Below are 19354 nucleotides of genomic sequence, written 5' to 3'. Positions count from 1 at the left end.
CTTTCCACTGTGTGTTTTCCACCACTGCCTCTGCAATCTCCTGGTGAAAGCTGCTCAGTGGGACTAGAATGCAGAGCTATTCATGTCCAAGGAGCAGGGATTTTAAGTATCCAAGGTAATTGCAGGGTAGGGGAAAATAACCTGAGCTCCCCTGCAGTCCTGTTGCTGCTGAATATCAGAAATCCTGTGGTCCGCACTCTCAGGAGGAGCTGTCCTGCCCGTAAGGCACCAGAGCAGGCAGCTCCGTGCAGCGGCATCCTCCTGGGGGGTTCTGACTGTGGCACCCAGCTGAACAATCCAGTTTCTGGTCAGCCTTCAGGAAAACAAGGTGTGTGTATCTTCTCTGGTGCCCTCCAATTTCCACACTCCTCAGGTATGAAAGGTGCCTGAACAGGGACCCATTTCTATCTTCAGCTCTTTCTGAGAGCACACTCAAGTATTTTTAAGCTGCACTTTCTTTATTGAATGTAAAATGTGTGACAGCAATGTATTTAATGAAATATTGCTGGGTTTATTGAAATTCCTGGAAATTTACTGCATATACCAGCGCTGTGGTGTTATTTAAATAAGACTTTAAAAGATTTTCTTAATTTTTTTTGGTCTTGTTAGTGAATGTAGCCATTGAAGATCAATATTGTAATTGTTGGTTGTACAAATTCAGTATTAGGCACAGAGCCTGCAGCAAGATGTAGAGTCACGATATGGATTAATAAAATTAAAATGAATTTAAAACCCCCCATACTCTGCAGAGGAAGAAGGCTCAGGCAGCAGCCACAAACACTCTGGGCTGCAGTTCCCAGAGCAGGGGCTTGGCTTAGGGTGCACAGACACGGGTGCCTTAGGAAAGGGCAGCTCGGGACCTGCTCTGCTCCTTCTGCTGACTCGGGTCTTTGTGGAATGCTTGGGATTCTTGTTTCCTCCCATCAGTAATGGCCTGGTAGAGAACTGCAGCCTCTGCACAGCCCTGGGGTCCCTGCAGGAAATGAGGAGGGGATTCTGCAGGCACACGAGGCAGAATTCTGATCGTCTGGTGAGCAGCGTAAGGCTGTCTGCCAGTCCTTACTTCTGTGTGTCGTGAGGAATTGTTCAGGTGATGTTGGGTTCCTGGCACTCTGCACTCCTGTTACTCAGCCTTGCCTTTCTTTCTATTGCTTCCCAAACATAAGTGCATGAAGAAACTGTGTTTAAGTCAGGATATTCTTGGCAGGTATTTCAGCTTTCTAATTTTGTGGGTGTTCTTTTGCTCATATGTTTGACTATGTTTTGTTCTTTACATCTCTGCAATCTTCATGTATGGCTTTCTCTGGAAGCAGAGCCCTAAGTGAGGAGGGGGCAGGGCAGAAATGGAGACACACGGAGTGGTGCTGCTGAAAGCCTCAGACACGTCAGTCTGTTGGGCGCAGCAGCTCTGGTCTGTCCTTTTGCTGCTAGAGCTCTTCAGCTTGAAGTGGCTCCCTGCTGTCCCTGTGTTCTTCATTGCATTCTCCTCTCCTGGCTCATTAAACACCTGCCCCAGGGGTGCAGGAGCAGGGCTGCTGTGCGTCAGGAGGGTGAGGCAGGGAGCAGAGCTCTGTGCCTGCTGGAGCAGTGACACAGAGGAACCGTGGTGCCTCTCACCTGTGTGGCACCTGCAGCCTCTCACCTGTGTGGTACCTGCAGCCCTGGTGCCTCTCACCTGTGTGGTACCTGCAGCCTCTCACCTGTGTGGTACCTGCAGCCGTGGTGCCTCTCACCTGTGTGGTACCTGCAGCCTCTCACCTGTGTGGTACCTGCAGCCGTGGTGCCTCTCACCTGTGTGGTACCTGCAGCCTCTCACCTGTGTGGTACCTGCAGCCGTGGTGCCTCTCACCTGTGTGGTACCTGCAGCCTCTCACCTGTGTGGTACCTGCAGCCCTGGTGCCTCTCACCTGTGTGGTACCTGCAGCCTCTCACCTGTGTGGTACCTGCAGCCGTGGTGCCTCTCACCTGTGTGGTACCTGCAGCCGTGGTGCCTCTCACCTGTGTGGTACCTGCAGCCCTGGTGCCTCTCACCTGTGTGGTACCTGCAGCCTCTCACCTGTGTGGTACCTGCAGCCTCTCACCTGTGTGGTACCTGCAGCCGTGGTGCCGCTCACCTGTGTGGTACCTGCAGCCCTGGTGCCTCTCACCTGTGTGGTACCAAATCAGCTGCAGCTGATGGCCTGGGCCAGCCCTCTGTGCGTACTGGTGCCCTGTGCCTGGACTGTCAGTAATCCTCCTCTGCCCCTCTTTCCCTATCCCCCAGTGGTTAGTGTGGCTGTGAGTTTGGTTTATTTATTGTTTGCTTTTTTTCCCCCTGATTTTTCTCACTGTAAACTTTGTGGTGCCCATCACTGCTTTGCCCTTTCATGTTCAGGCTGACATCATTTTGTGAAACAGCGTCATATCCTTTTATCTAAATACTCTTCTCTGTAATTATTACTTTGCTGCCTTTTCAGGTGGGAGCTTGCCTTTGTTATATGATCTTTCTCTGATCATTTTTGTATCACTTGATAATATAAAGGTGTATGTGTTCCTTGGAGGCCTTTTTATTTAAATTATTTCTTTATCTGTCTGTCAGTGTGAATAATAAAACACCTTCAGGATGGCTCATCTCTCTCCTAATGAATGATGAGGTGTCATGTGTTCTAATATCAATCATTAGTTTACAAAAGTTTGAATAAACTTCAGTAAAATGCGATATTCAAAGAAAATATTTTGTCATGAGAGCTGAGTGCTGTTGTCAGAAGGCTTTGTGTGCCTGTTGGTGAGGCCCATGAAGGCAGCTGGGGTTGCAGTGTGTGTGTGTGAGGGATCCCTGCCCAGCCCTGAGCTGGGTGCCAGGGCAGGCACGAGAGGGGCAGCAGCAGTGAGGGACCAGGGCTCTGGGGCTGTGCCAGCACTGCTGCTCTCACTCACCTGTGCGGGCTGGAGACCCCTTGGTGCTGCCCCAAGAGCTCCTGATGGTCAGGCTTGCTGGGGTCACTGCCTGCTCTCACTCACCTGTGCGGGCTGGAGACCCCTCGGTGCTGCCCCAAGAGCTCCTGATGGTCAGGCTTGCTGGGGTCACTGCCTGCTCTCACTCACCTGTGTGGGCTGGAGACCCCTCGGTGCTGACACTGAGCTGCCACAATGGCCCTTTAGGGCAGCCCCAAGAGCTGCTGGGGTCAGGCCTGTGAGAATGATGCGTTCCTGTGGGCTTTGGTTTATTGCCCAGCTTTGGGCAATCAGAGAGTGGCTCCTGCCAGGGCCTGGGATTGTTTCTGTGCTGCTGGCTCTTCTGTGGTGGAGCAAGAGCTGCCTTTGCAGAAAGCCTTCAGAATGTAACAGAACAAAGCTCAGATGCGCTTTGCTGGGCGGGCTGTGATGTTTCCCCTTGCGAAGGCCTCTGTTCAAACACATCAATAATGACTTGTCTTTCTGGTCAGGCAGAGCCCAAAGAAGTTTAAGCATCTTGGCTCAGAGTACTTCCTTCTTTGTCTGACTCAACACTGACAAATTCTTGGTTTCTCACTGCAGAGGTGATGCTTGGTAGTGTTCACAAAAAGAATGGTTTGAAAATGTGCAGTCCTTTTAGAAGTGATGGTGCAGGTGATTTGTCTGCATCTTTGAGAAGTTCAATTTGCTTTATTCAGCATCTGCTGTTGCTAAGTGTGTATTTTACTCTTTAAAATACTTGAACTTGTTTGACATTATCTTACAAGAAATGAGGAGTCACCTTTTCACCAAGAAGCTTTTCAGTGTGGTCTGCCGCCTTGATGTCTAAATCATCTTTCCCTGACTTTCTAAAAAGGTCTGCAGAGAGATGCAGAACTGGAATGAGAGTTGGAGTAGCTGGGGGAAGAGGGAGAAGTTGGCAGGTTGGGAACAGCATTGCTCTTGGAGAAGAATGATAATTTCCCAAGGATGAAACAGTCACAGGGAACGTTATAAAGTGAAGCAGGCAGAGCAGTCTGAAATGCTAATAAGGAGAGGACTTAAAAAGAAATTGGCGATTTTGGGCCTCGAAGCCATTTTTCTTTTTAATTTGTTACAGATAAACGCATGACTCTTGGGTTGCAGGGTTCTATTTCTGCCTCCCTCTTTGTGACACATCGATTTGGCCTTATCACTGCTCTCTGGGTGCTTGCCCTTTAGAGTGCTGCTGGCTCCCAAAAGCAGGAGGCTTTTTTGGGAACTGTTCTTCAGTGGTGCCACAGCACAGGGAAGGGAGATCAGGGTTCTTGCTGCAGATAGGCTGCATTCTTTGATTGCCGATTATGCTGATTTTTCTCTTCCAAGCAAGTGGGTGAAGAATAATGGGAAATCAGGGTGAATAGTGGCAGTTACTGGCTAGTGATCAATTGCTGTTTCAGCCTTGTGTTGCACAGCTGGGTAGGGAATGTTGGGATCACTGGAGACTTCTAAATACAATCATGCATCCATAGGGAGAGGCTCCTTTGAAGAACGAGTTCACCTGCAGGGCAGAAACACCCTTGGGCTGCTGCTGGGGCAGGGGTGACCCTCACGCTGTGTCTGTGCTGGGGGTGATGGCTCAGCCTCCTCACCTGCCTGTGCAGGTGTTCAGCAGGAGGGTGGGCTGGTTTGGAGGTTGGGTTTTGTGTATTTATCGTGGGTTTGGGGTTTTTTAATTTTATATGGCAAAGCAGGGGAAGTCTACAGGAAAATCAGACTGGTTTAGTCCTCAGCCTCCCCTTACTTCTTGCCACTGTCACAAAGCTGCTGGCAGTAAAGCAAAGCAAGCCTTAATCCAGAAGTGGAAAGTGCACTGCTGATGGTGCTGAGGAAGCTGGCAAAAGAAGGAAGATGGGCAATCATCCTTGGGAAGCTCCAGTTTGGCTGTGGAGGATGCTGGAACCTGAGGGTGGAACAGGACAAGCAGCCTACAAACCCTTCAGGATGGAAATGATCCCACTCAGATCTTCAGTCTGAACCCTCTCTGTCTGTTGTGACTCAAAGGGGCAGAGCAGAGCATCCCCCTGGTAAAAACTGGCTGAGCTGCACCTGGGGAGGGACTCACTCTGTTCATAGCATGGCTTTAAAATGCCTCCCTTTTGAGCATCAGCAGCTTCAGCCCCTTAACTGGGTTAAAGCTGAAATACCTTAATTTTTCAGAAGTGAGCATGAAGCTTCATTGGAGCAGACATCTCCCACAACGTTACTTTCCAGAGCTGAAAATATATCAGGCTAGCAAATTTTTTTTTCTCTATACTTTTGCTGAAATGATTTCAATTCATAGCAAGCCTAGAAGAGCAGAAGTGTTCAGAAGATTCAAGGAGAGCAGCTGAAATGAACTAAAAAGGTAAAATTTCTGGCCTTGCTGAAAAGAACCACTTATCTCAATCCCCAAGATACAGCAACAAATTCCATCTACTGCATTACCAGCCTGAGCCTGCAGCTGGGAAGGCAATTTCCCTAAGAAGTTGTTCCCTTCAATCTACAAGAAAAAGACAATTTACTTTTTTTTAATAGTAGCATTATGTAATTGATTGGAAGAGTCTCATGAATGCTGGATGATTGTGGATTGAACTGTTTTAAAAATAAAGTAACTGAGGGCTGAAATCCCAAGGATCTGGCACTGGAGAGTGGAGTTAGTGGGCTGGCAGATTCCTGCAATTTTCTGAAGCCGTGGTCAATAACTGCGGTAGAGCTGAGCCCTGAGGAGTGGTTTGAGAGCTGCTGTTCCGTGACACTGCAGAAATAAAGAGGGTGCCGTACAGAGTGAGTGCCCTCATGAGCAAGGCACTGTGACTGAAAGGTGGGTGCAGCAGGGGCGCCCAGGTGGTGCTGAGGGATTTGTGCCCAGGCTTTGGCTGTGCAGGAGCAAACTGAGCGTGCTGCCTTTGCCTCAGACGCTTTCAGACTCACTGACCTACAAATCCTTTGCTTCTGCCATCAATGGCAAGTGTTTTTTGAACTGCATCAGCCAGAGGAAGGTTTACTAAGGAGGACAGAAAACCATCCTGTGGTAACATCTCAGGTGGCCACGGACTGGAATCCTGAGCAGCCTCAGAGCAGGAGGGGTCAGACAGTCCCTGTGGCCCTGAGAAATGGTCACTCCTGGTACGAGCAGGGCACCAACACCAGGGCTGGCTGGTTTCCTTACCCTGCTGGATCCTCTCCTGGAAGCAGTGCTGCTGCTTCTGCAGCCAAGGTCTCTGTGTGGAGACGTTTCCAGACACAGTGGGACAGCGAAGGTCATTTGCAGTTCTTGAATTTATCTTTTGTCTTGATGCTGTTTCCTTTAGAGCGCTTCAATTCCCCATCCTCTGCTTTGTTTGATGTACTTACAGTGGGAGAGTCACTGTGTCACTCTTGACTTAACATCCAGGTGGGTTATTCCAGTGGAACGTGGGTTATGAGGGTATAGATGGAATGTAATATTTAGGATAGATTGTATAATTTAAATCTTTAAAACATTGCTTTTCTGCTGAGCCTCACTCAATAACAAACAAAATGGTAATCTTCTGCAATTCTGCCTTTGTAAAAACATGCATAATTTTTACAAAAATAGTCATGCTTGTAATTAAGGACGCTGATAGTTGTTTTTGTTTTTAATTTCCTATCCTTCTGAATCCTTAATAAACTTTCACGGTCAAAATCCAGATGGTACAGCAGAGCTCAGTGGTGTTTTTGAGACTTTTTTTTGTTTGTGCCAATTATAACTCTCCCCAGATAAAAGTTTAAAATGGTTTGGGTTTTTGGCCTTTGGCTGTTTGGAAAGCTGCTGTCAGCTTCCAGCACAAACCAGTTCAAATTCGGTGTGCATTCCCAGCTGGTGCTGGGGGAAGGGCACTTTGAGGGGACCGGTTTGCCCCTGCCCAGAAATGGAAAGCCAGTGCCCTTATTCCAGCTGTGAGGGTGGTTCCTATTTTCATAGGCTTTCATTCACCTCCTCTTTGATTTTTTTCCACTGTTTGTGTTGCTCTCCTGTTCTGAAGAGTCACTGATTTACAGAATCTGAGGAACATTGTCCTGTGGGGATGGGGAATGCAGAGGAAAAGTTTTTAATTCCTCAGATAATTAAGCACTAAAATAAATGATAAAAAAATTATGAGACGAAATACTCTGTTAATTTTAATATAAAAATAATGTACTTTTCCCTGTGGACCACAAGGGAGGGAGCTGCAATCAAAATAAGGGGAATAAAAAATTGAATACTCAGAGATTTTTTGCTCTTCAAGTTGCTTCTTTGATGCCTTGCTGTGCTTTGCCAAGATGTTGGGAGGAGAATGAAATGAGTGTGGAATCTATAAATGGGGAAGGATGCTGTGGGCTGGGTGAGCTGAGGAGCACACAGGGCAGAGCTCCAGCCCTGCAGCTCCCTGCCCCAGAGCCAGGCAGCAATCTTTGCTGGAGGACTGTCCAGAAGAGGGGCTTGAGAAGCTGCACTTGCTGTCAGTCAGTATCTAGAGAAAGAGTGGGAGCTCAGTGCTCAAAAGGCTAAGATGAAGGTGGTTTTGTGTGTGAGAAAGCTCTGCAGTTACTCTTTATTAAAAATGATCTTTACAGCAGATCTCGGATGAATTTGCCCCCTCTGGGGGGTCACAGGATTTCGGTGCTCCTGCAGTTCAGTCTCAGGTGCTGCTGTGTGCTGGGGCCATTTTCCTGGTCCTTCAGATAGACTTGATTTCCAGTGCTTTGGGGTTTGAGGGGACCTTAATTAAACTTTGTAATGTAAGGTTTTATTGCAGCTGTTTATTGGAAGAGGAGTTCCTCATTTTCAAGATGTAGAGAGGGATTTTGTGATGCTCTGAAACTCTTGTGTAATCTTTCTTCCTGGCCTCTTCCATTCTGAAATGGGTTCCTTCTGAGTGGAACCCTTATCTAGCGTTAGTTGGTTTTGGTTTGTTGCTGATTTTTAGGGGATTTTGTGGATTATCTTCTTTTAAGAAGCCGGATAGATTTGCTTTTTCATCTAGAAAGTCTTTTGCTTTTTTTTTTAAACTTCACTTTGTTTTGCATTGTATTAGGCCTGGAGACCCTAACCAAAATCCCAGCTTTGGCATTTTAAGTGCTGCTCCTACATAAATAGTAAGATAAGTTGGTTATGTTTGCAGTCTACAGACAAAGGGTAAGGGGAAAGAAACACTTTAATTTTCGGACAGCAGCCCAGGAAAAGTGGCTTGTCTGAGGTTGGACAGGGTGGGATGCAGCACCTAAATGGAGGATTCATGGTTAGGAGGAGTAAGTGGCATCAGTTTAGGCCACCACAGCACTCGTGAGCAGATAAATATTTAGGTCAGATGCTGAACAGAAAAATAAAGACTGCTGAAGCATTTGTGAATTAGAGCTTGAGAAACTGGGTTGTCTTTGGATGCCTTTGTCCCCTTTCTGAATAAGGGTAAGGATTTGAATTTGCTGTGGGGAAAATAAAAAGGCAATTTATTTCATAATTAGGGTAGAGAGTGTGAGCACAAAGGTCAGCCGTTCAAATGGGAAAGGTGACACTGTATTGGCATCTGTATTTTTAAAGTTTCTGTATTCTTTGGGACTGCCAGTTCCTAGAAAGGATGCAGAGCTTGCCTGCCTCAGGTAATTGCTGGCTGGCAGAGTTAAAATAGGTGCCCTGCAGTGGGAGAGGCTCGGGGCCATTGGAAATGTTCTTTGTGTGCAGTGATGTACAGCCTCCAGATAATGCAGCTGGATGAGGGGACAGTGGAGGGTTAGGCAACAACGAATCCTGATGGTGACGTACAGAAAAACCCTTTATTCATGTGTAAAGTGAAATAGAGGGGACTCTAAATTGGATGTAAATACAACTCCTTTTGAAATCCTCCCAGAGTGATGTAAAGGAGCTGTTGTGTAAATGGCTATTGTGCCAAATATTTTTAAAGTGAAATTCAGCCTTGTGGAGGCAACCATTGCTTGTATTGCTGGAGAGTGCTGAGAAGGTTGAAGTGAACTCTGGGCAGTCCATTTGCAGCATTTGATGTAAAATCATTGCACTGGATTCCTGCACAGGTGGAGCTTGCTGTAATGATCAGATTTTTCAGATGTGCCTGTGCAGTGATCTGGGGTTGCAGGTGCTGACTGGGTCATTTTGTCTCTGATGATAAATGTTCATTGCAGTGGAGATGTGACCTTTGGCACGTGTAAACCTCCACAAGCTACTTCTTTTGATCTGGCTGTCATGCAGAATGTACCATAAAGCATTGTTCTCCAAGCTGATTGGATAAATCATGTCAGCCTAGGCCACCTCCGCATGGACTGATGGAGTTTATTGCCACTAATGCCAGCTGCAGCACTGTCCAGCCCCTCAGTAAAGTCAGCCAGGTTATGTCACAGTATGACCTGAAGATCTGATCTCTTAAACTCTGCTTTCCTTCCAACAGTGACCGAGAGTCGAGGGATCCTGGAGAGCATCCAGAGGTTTTCTTTGCTGCCCACGTACTTGCCGGTGACCTATCGCATCCACAATGCCGACGTTTCCTTCTTCCTTAAGGAAGCCAACCAGGATATTATGAGGAACTCCAGCTTGCAGTCCCGGGTGGAATCCTTTCTGATCTACAAATCCAAGAGCCCCCCCGTGTTAAACGCCAGCTATGGGCCTTTTTCCATCGAACAGCCAGTGCCCCAGGACTTAATGCTGTCCTCAAATCCCTTTGGATCCGCCAACAAGTTCACGTACAACTGGAAGCTGCAGGCCTACATCCTGAGCAGCAAGATCTACCTGAGCAAGCCGCGGGTGCAGGTGCTGTTCTACATCGTGGGCAGGGACTGGGACGAGTACAGCCCCGCGGAGCGGCTGCCCTGCCTGCGCGTGTTCGCCTTCCGCGAGACGCGCGAGGTGCGCGGCAGCTGCCGCCTGCGCGGGGACCTGGGGCTGTGCGTGGCGCAGCTGGAGCTGCTGCCCGCCTGGTTCAGCCCCCCCAGCGTGGTGGCTGGCCGCAAGAAACAGCTGGAGAGGTCTGAGGGGAGCCCCGTGGAGCTCTACTACTCCATCCAAGCGGGGGATGAGAGAGGGGAGTGCGCCAAGGAGGACGTCAGGAAAAGCAGCGGGATCCGCTCGGGGCGCAACGACATCGACGAGTCGGGACCTCCCCTGCAGAGGATCGGAAGTGTTTTCCTTTACCAGACACGTGCTGCCCCTTCTTTAACTGAAATGAGATTGGATAATAATATTGTCATCCAGTATGCACCAAAGACCGTCAAGCAAGGGGACATTCTGACTTTCCTTGTATCTGTTGCTAAAAACTCCACAGAGGATCAGTTCACACTGAGGTAAGGCTGCTTTGTGTTTCTTGGTACCTTACTTTTAGTTTCTCTGCTCTTCGAAGTCGCTTTCTCTGTGTGAATGGCCTAACAGTCCATCAGTTGCTGCTCTCCAGTTCTCACGTTGCTTAGTGTGATACTGTGTGAATTGTCTGAGGTGTATCTCGTGGAGTGGAGGCCTTTTCCTGAAGCTCTCCTTTGAGGAATGCTTACAAAAATTGAAATGGTAGAGCTGGGACATATCTATGTACTAAGAGGTGATAACATCTAAATTCTTGAGAGCTGGAGTTTGCAGTTCTCCTAATCTCCCACCGGACTCATGTTGAGATTAATGAAGCTTAAATCCACAGAGTTATTTACAGGAAGTGAGCAAGAATTGGGCATTTAGGTGGGATTCACATGTTTCAGCATCTCTCATGTTTCAGCTTGTTGTGAGCTCTGTTCTATATTGCAGGATGTCTGAGGTTCCTAAAGGTTATTGGTCTACAAAACAATTTCTGGAAGTGAGAAGCTGCCCCGGGGGTGGTGGTTGGTGTTTGGATGTGCCATCAGGTGCCACACAGGTTCACCTCATTCTGTCCAAGCGCTGAGCTGCTGCAGGGGCAGCTCCCTGTAAGCACCAGTACAATCCAAGCCAGACCAGCAAGGGCTGGGCTGGGGCACGGAGCAGGGGTGTGTGCCTGCAAGGGGAACTGTCCAGTGTCTTTCCTTTCCAAGCTTGCTCCTGATTTCAGCGCTGTAAACTGTGGGGCTGATGAGTGGGAAATCCATGTCTGCAGAGATTATTCCATTTTTGATCCCTTACCGATGACTCGTGCCACCTCCTCCTGAGCTGAAGGTCAGCGTCACACTCTGGCTTCTGGGGTGAGACCGATTTGTCTCAGGTGTTTGTCCTAGATGTGGTGGGTGTGCCAAAGCTCCCAGAACGTTCCTAACACAGCAGGTGCATCCTAGAGGGAGCAGTGCCCTCCCCACTTGTGCAATGCCACAGGCTGGGAACTGCACTCATACCCAGCTGTGCTCAGCACCAGGGACACTTGGGAGCTGCCACCTCAGAAATCCTGAGAGGAAACTCCTTTCTCTGGTGGTTACCCATCTCCCGTGCCAGGCTGGAAATGGAACATTGATGGGCTCACACGTCTGCCTTGGCTGGAGTGAGGATCACCCAGATCGGGCACCACTGGCCTCAGTACAAAGAGCTCAACCCAGTAACTTTTCCCCTTCCCCCAGGGAGATTTGCGGGGGATTTCTGGGGAAATGGTTTGCCCTAAAATCAGGACATTTTCCCTTTGCAGGTGTGTGATGTATAAACTGAATAACCACAGCACTTGGTTGCTGACTCAAGGGCAATTATTTCTTTTTCATCTGGGGGAGAACAAGCACATCTCACCATATCAGTTGCTCATCCTGTGAGTCAATCCAAGATTTAAATTGTGTCCTGAGTACTGATTTCAAGCCAGACAATCCAAGTTCCTCATAGCAAGTGTTAAGGGATGGCTTTGTCTTTATTCTCTGCACTAATGACTTAATCACAGCAGCAGACATGGCAACTTCTACATTTGAAAATAGCTTTAAATATAAACATTAAAAGCAATTAAGGTAAAAAATGTTTATTGTTTTTACTCGGTAAATGGAGAGTCTGAGAGATCTCACGTCAAAGCTTCTCTGTTTCCATGAGCTGTAATCCATTAAAAGTGGAGCTGGTTACAACCATGATAATTGTTACATATGGGTTTATAAAATTTTCAAAAACCTTGCTTTGTTTAAATTAGGATGAAAATGCAGCACCTGAACTTTTTAAGGAATACTTCTAAAATGAATTTTCTGGAACAAAAAGGCAAAGATGTGTTTGAATTGTAGCTTTTTATTCAGAGATCTAAGGTAGCATAAAACAAAAAATAAGCTAAAAATAGGGAGGGAATATCAGTTCAAAATGAAAAGTGTGGCATTCTTGTCTTAAAAACAGCACTTTGGTGTTACCTTTTAAAAGCAGACTTTTGTAACAACTTGCTGTTGCTTTCTTGAGTTTTGATTTCTCGTGGCCTCCTTTTCTGCGAGCGCCTGGCTTTCAGACTGTGAGCTGCTGCGGTGTCAGAGTGGGTATAATATTGTTTAATTGTGCTTCTAGGGAGCCACTCCTCCCTTGGATCTGGGCACAGCATCTCTGAGGGGTTTTGGGTTGGGTTTTTTTGGTCAGAATTGTGATTTCTGTGTTCATCCCTCCATGGCATGGTCTCCATCTGTCTGGTCTCATTCTGATCTTCTCTGATAGAGGAAAAGATCTCTTCCCCCTCCCCCAATGTAATTGCTTTATGAGAAAAGATTGTATTAATTTTTATTTCAAACCAGTCCATTATTTTTCGAAGTTCTGCCTTGAGTGGCAGCAAGATTTGGAGCTGTATTCATGAAGTGAGGCCAAGGGCTGCTGGCAAAATGCTTTTACCATTGCTTTTGCTCCAGTGGACTGGAAACTATGGCTTGAACAGATGGAAAATATAGGATATACAGGTCAAAAATGAAGAAACAGACATGCAAAACAGCCAAAAGTAAAAAATTACTCATCACTACTGAGTATTTTCTGGTTCAGAACTATTGTGCCTAGAGTAAACCCCATCCCCTTTCTAACAGGAAATTGTCTTCAAGGGGAGCCTTCTAGAAACTTCTGAATACTAAAAGATTTAGGGAAAAGTACCCTTGGTTTTTATCTTATGCTGTTCTGCACAAGGGAAGATTTAGAGTTGTGAATGTGGAACTGATGGACTGTTTTTAATTTTGGGAAAGAGTTGGCCCATAAGAGCCAAGGCCTAGGTTTTGTTTTTTAATGAGATGAGAAAATTAAAAATATTTGTCTTGACTCCCTATGAGTGTAAGAGATGGAGCAAAGGAAGGAGATAAAATATAGATGATGGGTAAATATGGAATGTTGCTGTAGCTTGAAAGCTTCAGCAGGGCCTTAGCAAACGGAGGGATTTGTCAGCCTCATTCAATGCTTGCTTCCCCCTTTTCCCTTCTTTTCCTGTGCTGCTGGCCAGGGATGGCTGAAGGCTCTTCCTCCCCATCATGGGTGCTGAAAGTTTCCTGGTGTTCATAGGAAATACTCCAGTCTGCCTTGTTTTGCTGTTTTTCTGCAGTCTCACGGTGCAAGTATTGGAAACCGAAGTTAGGTCTTTATTGGAAGTGTTTTTGCTGAGAAAGGAAAACACGAAGCATAATTTCCCGTCAGTCCTTCCAAGTGCTCTCAGCAGTTACGGCCTCAGAGCTCTGGGGTGGCACAGTCGCAGCTCCTGTTGCAGCCAGCCCCAGCTGTGCTGGGCTGGGCCCTGGGCTGTTCCAGGGCTGCAATCCGTGTGTGCAGGGACCCGCAGTGCCCAGGGTCGGGAACGGGGCATGGCTGAGGGCACCCTGCACGGGCAGTTCTGTGCTTATTCGCTTTCGTTTGTATTGCCGGGCCTAATAAACGTAACCTTCCGATTGGTCTTAAAGTCAGCAGGATTGATACTTTCTGCTCGCAGCCTTTTAAATTTGTTTTCCTATTTCTGGAGATGAATCAGCAAAGAAATTAGAGAGCTAGAATTGCCTTAAGCTACTGAGTGTGAGGCCTGGATGCATTCATGAGCGGAAAAAACCAGCAGCTTTTTTTCTTTTTACATTTATTCAATTTCTAATTATACTTCATGAGTCCTGTGTGAGGGAATGACTGAAGGTTGAAATAGAAACTTGTAAACCTCCAATACTGGAGAAAAGTAAAGGGCTTTTATAAACTATCAATGCTATTTCTGCATTTGTAAACCCAAATTGGGGTTGGACATCAGTAGGTACCAGTTTTATAAACTCTTGGGAAGCTTTGTGCCTTCCCTGTGGGATTTTTAATGATGATAATTGTGGGAATACAGGGACTGGTGTGGAACTGTGGTGGTGAATAAGCAGTGCTTATTGATAATTGGGAAGATTTTCCCCAAAAGGCCCCAAGAGTTTGATACATGAGCTTCTTATTCTCTGTTTTATCTAACAATCAATGGACAATAATCCAGCAAACATGAAAAGGGCTGCATAAATACATGAGGGGAGCAGAGTCCAGATCATTAGCACTCAATTTACACAGCAAGAACATTTGAACAAGACTGGCATTTTATCAAAGTGCTTGTGTGCTCTTCTAGGGCTAGGCTAAATCAAATCTTATTCTTCGTGCTGAGCTGAATCACATTTAAATAGCAGAAACAAGTGGTGATCAGGAAGGTTACCAGCCACATAAAACTGAGATGGGCTTTTCTCTAGGCCTTAGATTATGTGGCTATTTCATGGCACCCCAGCCCTGAACTTGTACCTCCTCTGCCAGATTGAAAAGAATCCTATTGTACGCTTTTTACTCCTGCTTCCATAGCTCTGGTTCTGCCAGTTAAAACATCCTTGTCCACATTCTGGTTTAAACAGCTTCTGAAATCTCAGAACTGATTTTTTCCCCTCTCTTCTAACTATGAGAGAAAAGGGATTAAAAAAAAACCAAACAAAAGTTAAATTATCTCTTCTTTTGAAATCCAACCTCTGCATTTCAGCTTTTTCACTGCTCAGTCCTGATGTAAAAATAAGATTGAGGTAGGCAGGAGTCGGACACTGTGACCTAAGAAGACAAGAGTCCTGTGTCTTTAGTGTTTTGTGGTAATAACTGGTAATTTCTGTATTGTTTTGTGACAATAACTGTTCTTTCCCGGCAGGAGCTGGTCAGAGGTGTTTGTGCAGCGGGGCTGGGTGGAATCGCCCTGTGCTGCTGCCTGGGGAGGGGCTGCTCCAGGTGGCCCTGGGGGTTTCTGCTGTCTTCAGCACACTGTGCCAGTAGGAATTAACTTTCATTGCCTGTTCATCAGCTAGTCAAGCAAATATAATTTTTTCCATCTTCTGGATAGCAAAACAGCTTTCCTGCACTGCTAAGTGACTTGCTAATGGCCCAAAATTGTCAGTGGCACTGTGGAGACAAGTGCTCCAGAACTATTGACTTCCAGGGCACTCTATTACCTCCTGTTGCACTTGCAGATTATATTAAGAAGAAAATAGTTCCTTCTGTTAAAATTATTCCAGTTAACATCCTCTGCCTTGAGAATCAGCTCGCATTGCCTGAGCAGGTGTCAGAAAGCCGAGAGACAGATCCAGCGAAGCGTTACCCACACGAGTGGCCTTTGCAGCCATCTGTCATTTGGGGTTTGCTGCACTCCCGGCCTGTTCTCCTCTGTCAGAGCCATCCCAGAGCCTGGCCCGGGTGTGCTGGAGCTGTGTGAGCAGAGCGTGGGGGACACTGGGACAGCCTGGGGTCCCTGTCCCGGGCAGGCCGCAAGGTGTGTGCTGCTGCAAGGGCTCTGCCTGCCTCCCCTCCTCATCATCACCTGGAGACTGCACACATCAGGGAGCTCTCGGCCCTGGAGCCGCGCTCTTCGGGATTGCGCTGCTGCCTTGCTGATCGTGCACTCCACAATTCTGGCTCTGCTGCGCTCTGTGGGATTTGGCTGGGGAAAACTAGCTTCCAATGTAACCCATTAATTTAGGGAGCTGAAGATCATTAGCAGAAATCAACTGAAGGTGGTTATAGCTGGGAAATACAGGTCTGGGTTGTTTTGTAGGTGGTTTGTTTAGAAAAGGGGAGCTTTGGGGCACTACAAATCCCCTAGTTCATGGAGCAGGTGTCAGAAGTGTTTTATTGCCCCAGACCTGCTCAGTTCTCTGTGCAGAACACGTTAGCAGCTCCTTTGTGTCAGAAATGAACCAATATGGGAGGGGCTGTGCTGGTAAAGGCAAGACAGATGGAGAGGGCGATTGGCACTGACAGGGTGTGAGCTGCCAGGGTGCAGCTGCTGCTCCTGCCATCCATCACCCTTGGGGACATGTCACACCTGGGATGTGCTCGGTGTCACTGCTCAAGGGCAGGGACTGCAGGTGTGAGTGACACAGGTGAGGGCACTGCAGGTGTGTGAGTGACACAGGTGAGGGCACTGCAGGTGTGTGAGTGACACAGGTAAGGGACACTGCAGGTGTGAGTGACACAGGTAAGGGGCACTGCAGGTGTGTGAGTGACACAGGTGAGGGCACTGCACGTGTGTGAGTGACACAGGTAAGGGCACTGCAGGTGTGTGAGTGACACAGGTGAGGGCACTGCAGGTGTGTGAGTGACACAGGTAAGGGCACTGCAGGTGTGTGAGTGACACAGGTGAGGGCACTGCAGGTGTGTGAGTGACACAGGTAAGGGACACTGCAGGTGTGTGAGTGACACAGGTGAGGGCACTGCAGGTGTGTGAGTGACACAGGTGAGGGCACTGCACGTGTGTGAGTGACACAGGTGAGGGCACTGCAGGTGTGTGAGTGACACAGGTGAGGGCACTGCAGGTGTGTGAGTGACACAGGTAAGGGACACTGCAGGTGTGTGAGTGACACAGGTGAGGGCACTGCAGGTGTGTGAGTGACACAGGTGAGGGACACTGCGGGTGTGAGTGACACAGGTGAGGGCACTGCAGGTGTGTGAGTGACACAGGTGAGGGACACTGCAGGTGTGTGAGTGACACAGGTAAGGAACACTGCAGGTGTGTGAGTGACACAGGTGAGGGCACCGAGGGCCCTGCACGTGTGTGAGTGACACAGGTAAGGGCACTGCAGGTGTGTGAGTGACACAGGTGAGGGCACTGCAGGTGTGTGAGTGACACAGGTGAGGGACACTGCAGGTGTGTGAGTGACACAGGTAAGGGACACTGCAGGTGTGTGAGTGACACAGGTGAGGGACACCCAGGGACTGCAGGTGTGTGAGTGACACAGGTAAGGGACACTGCAGGTGTGAGTGACACAGGTAAGGGACACTGCAGGTGTGAGTGACACAGGTGAGGGCACTGCAGGTGTGTGAGTGACACAGGTGAGGGACACTGCAGGTGTGTGAGTGACACAGGTGAGGGCACTGAGGGCACTGCAGGTGTGTGAGTGACACAGGTGAGGGACACTGCAGGTGTGTGAGTGACACAGGTGAGGGCACTGCAGGTGTGTGAGTGACACAGGTAAGGGACACTGCAGGTGTGTGAGTGACACAGGTAAGGGGCACTGAGGGCTCTGCAGGTGTGTGAGTGACACAGGTGAGGGCACTGCAGGTGTGTGAGTGACACAGGCGAGGGCACTGCAGGTGTGTGAGTGACACAGGTGAGGGGCACTGAGGGCTCTGCTAGGCACACACACGTGACCTGTGCAGGGATTCCTTTGTGCATCAGCCCCAGGCATTGCACACCCAGGATGTGATGAACGTGTCCTTCCCAGCCCCTTGCACTTCCCTAGTTACTGCTGAAAAGTTTAGGAGCTCTCTCTCTTTTTATCTGTATTGTCTGAATGTGTAAAATATACATATATACATATTTTGTCTGAATATGTAAAATATTCTTGTAAAACTTTGGGTCAAAGAACTCTTCCTCTAATATTCTAGTAAAACATGAGATCTCATCCAGGTAAGGATTTTTTTCCTATTTCCAAAGTACTTCTAAAAATAAAGTCTAAGTACGTTGAGGAATAAGACGTTTCATGGGAGGCAAAGTAATATTTGATTTGAAATTATTGGAAATGTTTGACTTTTCAAATGTTGCTTTCACATTTTTTAAGGGTAACATTAATCCAGGATGAGCACGCTCATGTGAAATGCATCAGGCAATCTCAAAGTGCATTTTTGATCACAAAAAAAAAATGGAACATTAGTTTTCTACTTCTAATGGCAAATCTGAGCCCTTTCAGATTTTAAGGTTATTACTTAAACAGGTCTGTCAGATCCTTGTAACATCTTGTAAACCTCGGTAATGAATTGTCCTGTCACTTTATCAGATGTCAGGCTGCACAGCATCAATCACTTTGCAGCAGTTTCCTCTCTGCTGCTGCTCCCTCCTGGAGCCCTGGGCAGGTTCCACACACGGCACAGTGTCCCAAAGCCTGCTGTCAGCCCTGTCTGTCTGTCTGTCTGTCCTGGCTCCTGCTCAGCCCTGTCTGTCTGTCTGTCCCTGGCTCCTGCTCAGCCCTGTCTGTCTGTCTGTCCTGGCTGCTGCTCAGCCGTGTCTGTCTGTCTGTCCTGGCTCCTGCTCAGCCCTGTCTGTCTGTCCCTGGCTCCTGCTCAGCCCTGTCTGTCTGTCTGTCCTGGCTCCTGCTCAGCCCTGTCTGTCTGTCCCTGGCTCCTGCTCAGCCCTGTCTGTCTGTCTGTCTGTCCTGGCTCCTGCTCAGCCCTGTCTGTCTGTCCCTGGCTCCTGCTCAGCCCTGTCTGTCTGTCCTGGCTCCTGCTCAGCCCTGTCTGTCTGTCCTGGCTCCTGCTCAGCCCTGTCTGTCTGTCTGTCTGTCCCTGGCTGCTGCTCAGCCCTGTCTGTCTGTCCCTGGCTCCTGCTCAGCCCTGTCTGTCTGTCTGTCCTGGCTCCTGCTCAGCCCTGTCTGTCTGTCCCTGGCTCCTGCTCAGCCCTGTCTGTCTGTCCCTGGCTGCTGCTCAGCCCTGTCTGTCTGTCTGTCTGTCCTGGCTCCTGCTCAGCCCTGTCTGTCTGTCTGTCCCTGGCTCCTGCTCAGCCCTGTCTGTCTGTCTGTCCTGGCTGCTGCTCAGCCGTGTCTGTCTGTCTGTCCTGGCTCCTGCTCAGCCCTGTCTGTCTGTCCCTGGCTCCTGCTCAGCCCTGTCTGTCTGTCTGTCCTGGCTCCTGCTCAGCCCTGTCTGTCCCTGGCTCCTGCTCAGCCCTGTCTGTCTGTCTGTCTGTCCTGGCTCCTGCTCAGCCCTGTCTGTCTGTCCCTGGCTCCTGCTCAGCCCTGTCTGTCTGTCCTGGCTCCTGCTCAGCCCTGTCTGTCTGTCCTGGCTCCTGCTCAGCCCTGTCTGTCTGTCTGTCTGTCCCTGGCTGCTGCTCAGCCCTGTCTGTCTGTCCCTGGCTCCTGCTCAGCCCTGTCTGTCTGTCTGTCCTGGCTCCTGCTCAGCCCTGTCTGTCTGTCCCTGGCTCCTGCTCAGCCCTGTCTGTCTGTCCCTGGCTGCTGCTCAGCCCTGTCTGTCTGTCTGTCTGTCCTGGCTCCTGCTCAGCCCTGTCTGTCTGTCTGTCCCTGGCTCCTGCTCAGCCCTGTCTGTCTGTCTGTCCTGGCTGCTGCTCAGCCGTGTCTGTCTGTCTGTCCTGGCTCCTGC

The 19354-nt window shown here is 48.6% G+C and overlaps 1 protein-coding gene across 3 annotated transcripts in view; it reads left to right on the top strand.

Annotated features, from left to right (window-relative positions):
- The window catches only part of TMEM132D (transmembrane protein 132D), a 196621-nt gene that overhangs the window by 31857 nt on the left and 145410 nt on the right, over positions 1 to 19354 (top strand). For 2 of the 3 annotated variants that reach the window (XM_054288889.1, XM_054288887.1), the window contains exon 2: positions 9333 to 10221. The exons of the other annotated variant lie outside the window; for it this stretch is intronic. In XM_054288889.1, the coding sequence (XP_054144864.1) occupies positions 9333 to 10221 (889 nt within the window). The remainder of the gene's footprint in view (positions 1 to 9332; positions 10222 to 19354) is intronic. 3 annotated transcript variants of the gene reach the window in all.

The sequence above is a fragment of the Melozone crissalis genome, unplaced genomic scaffold (assembly GCF_028551555.1).
Source record: "Melozone crissalis strain CALT ecotype California unplaced genomic scaffold, PUWL_Pcris_2 ptg000063l_1, whole genome shotgun sequence".
NCBI lineage: Eukaryota > Metazoa > Chordata > Aves > Passeriformes > Passerellidae > Melozone > Melozone crissalis.
Note: the sequence above shows the minus strand (reverse complement) of the source record. Positions and strands in the feature narration are given on the sequence as shown.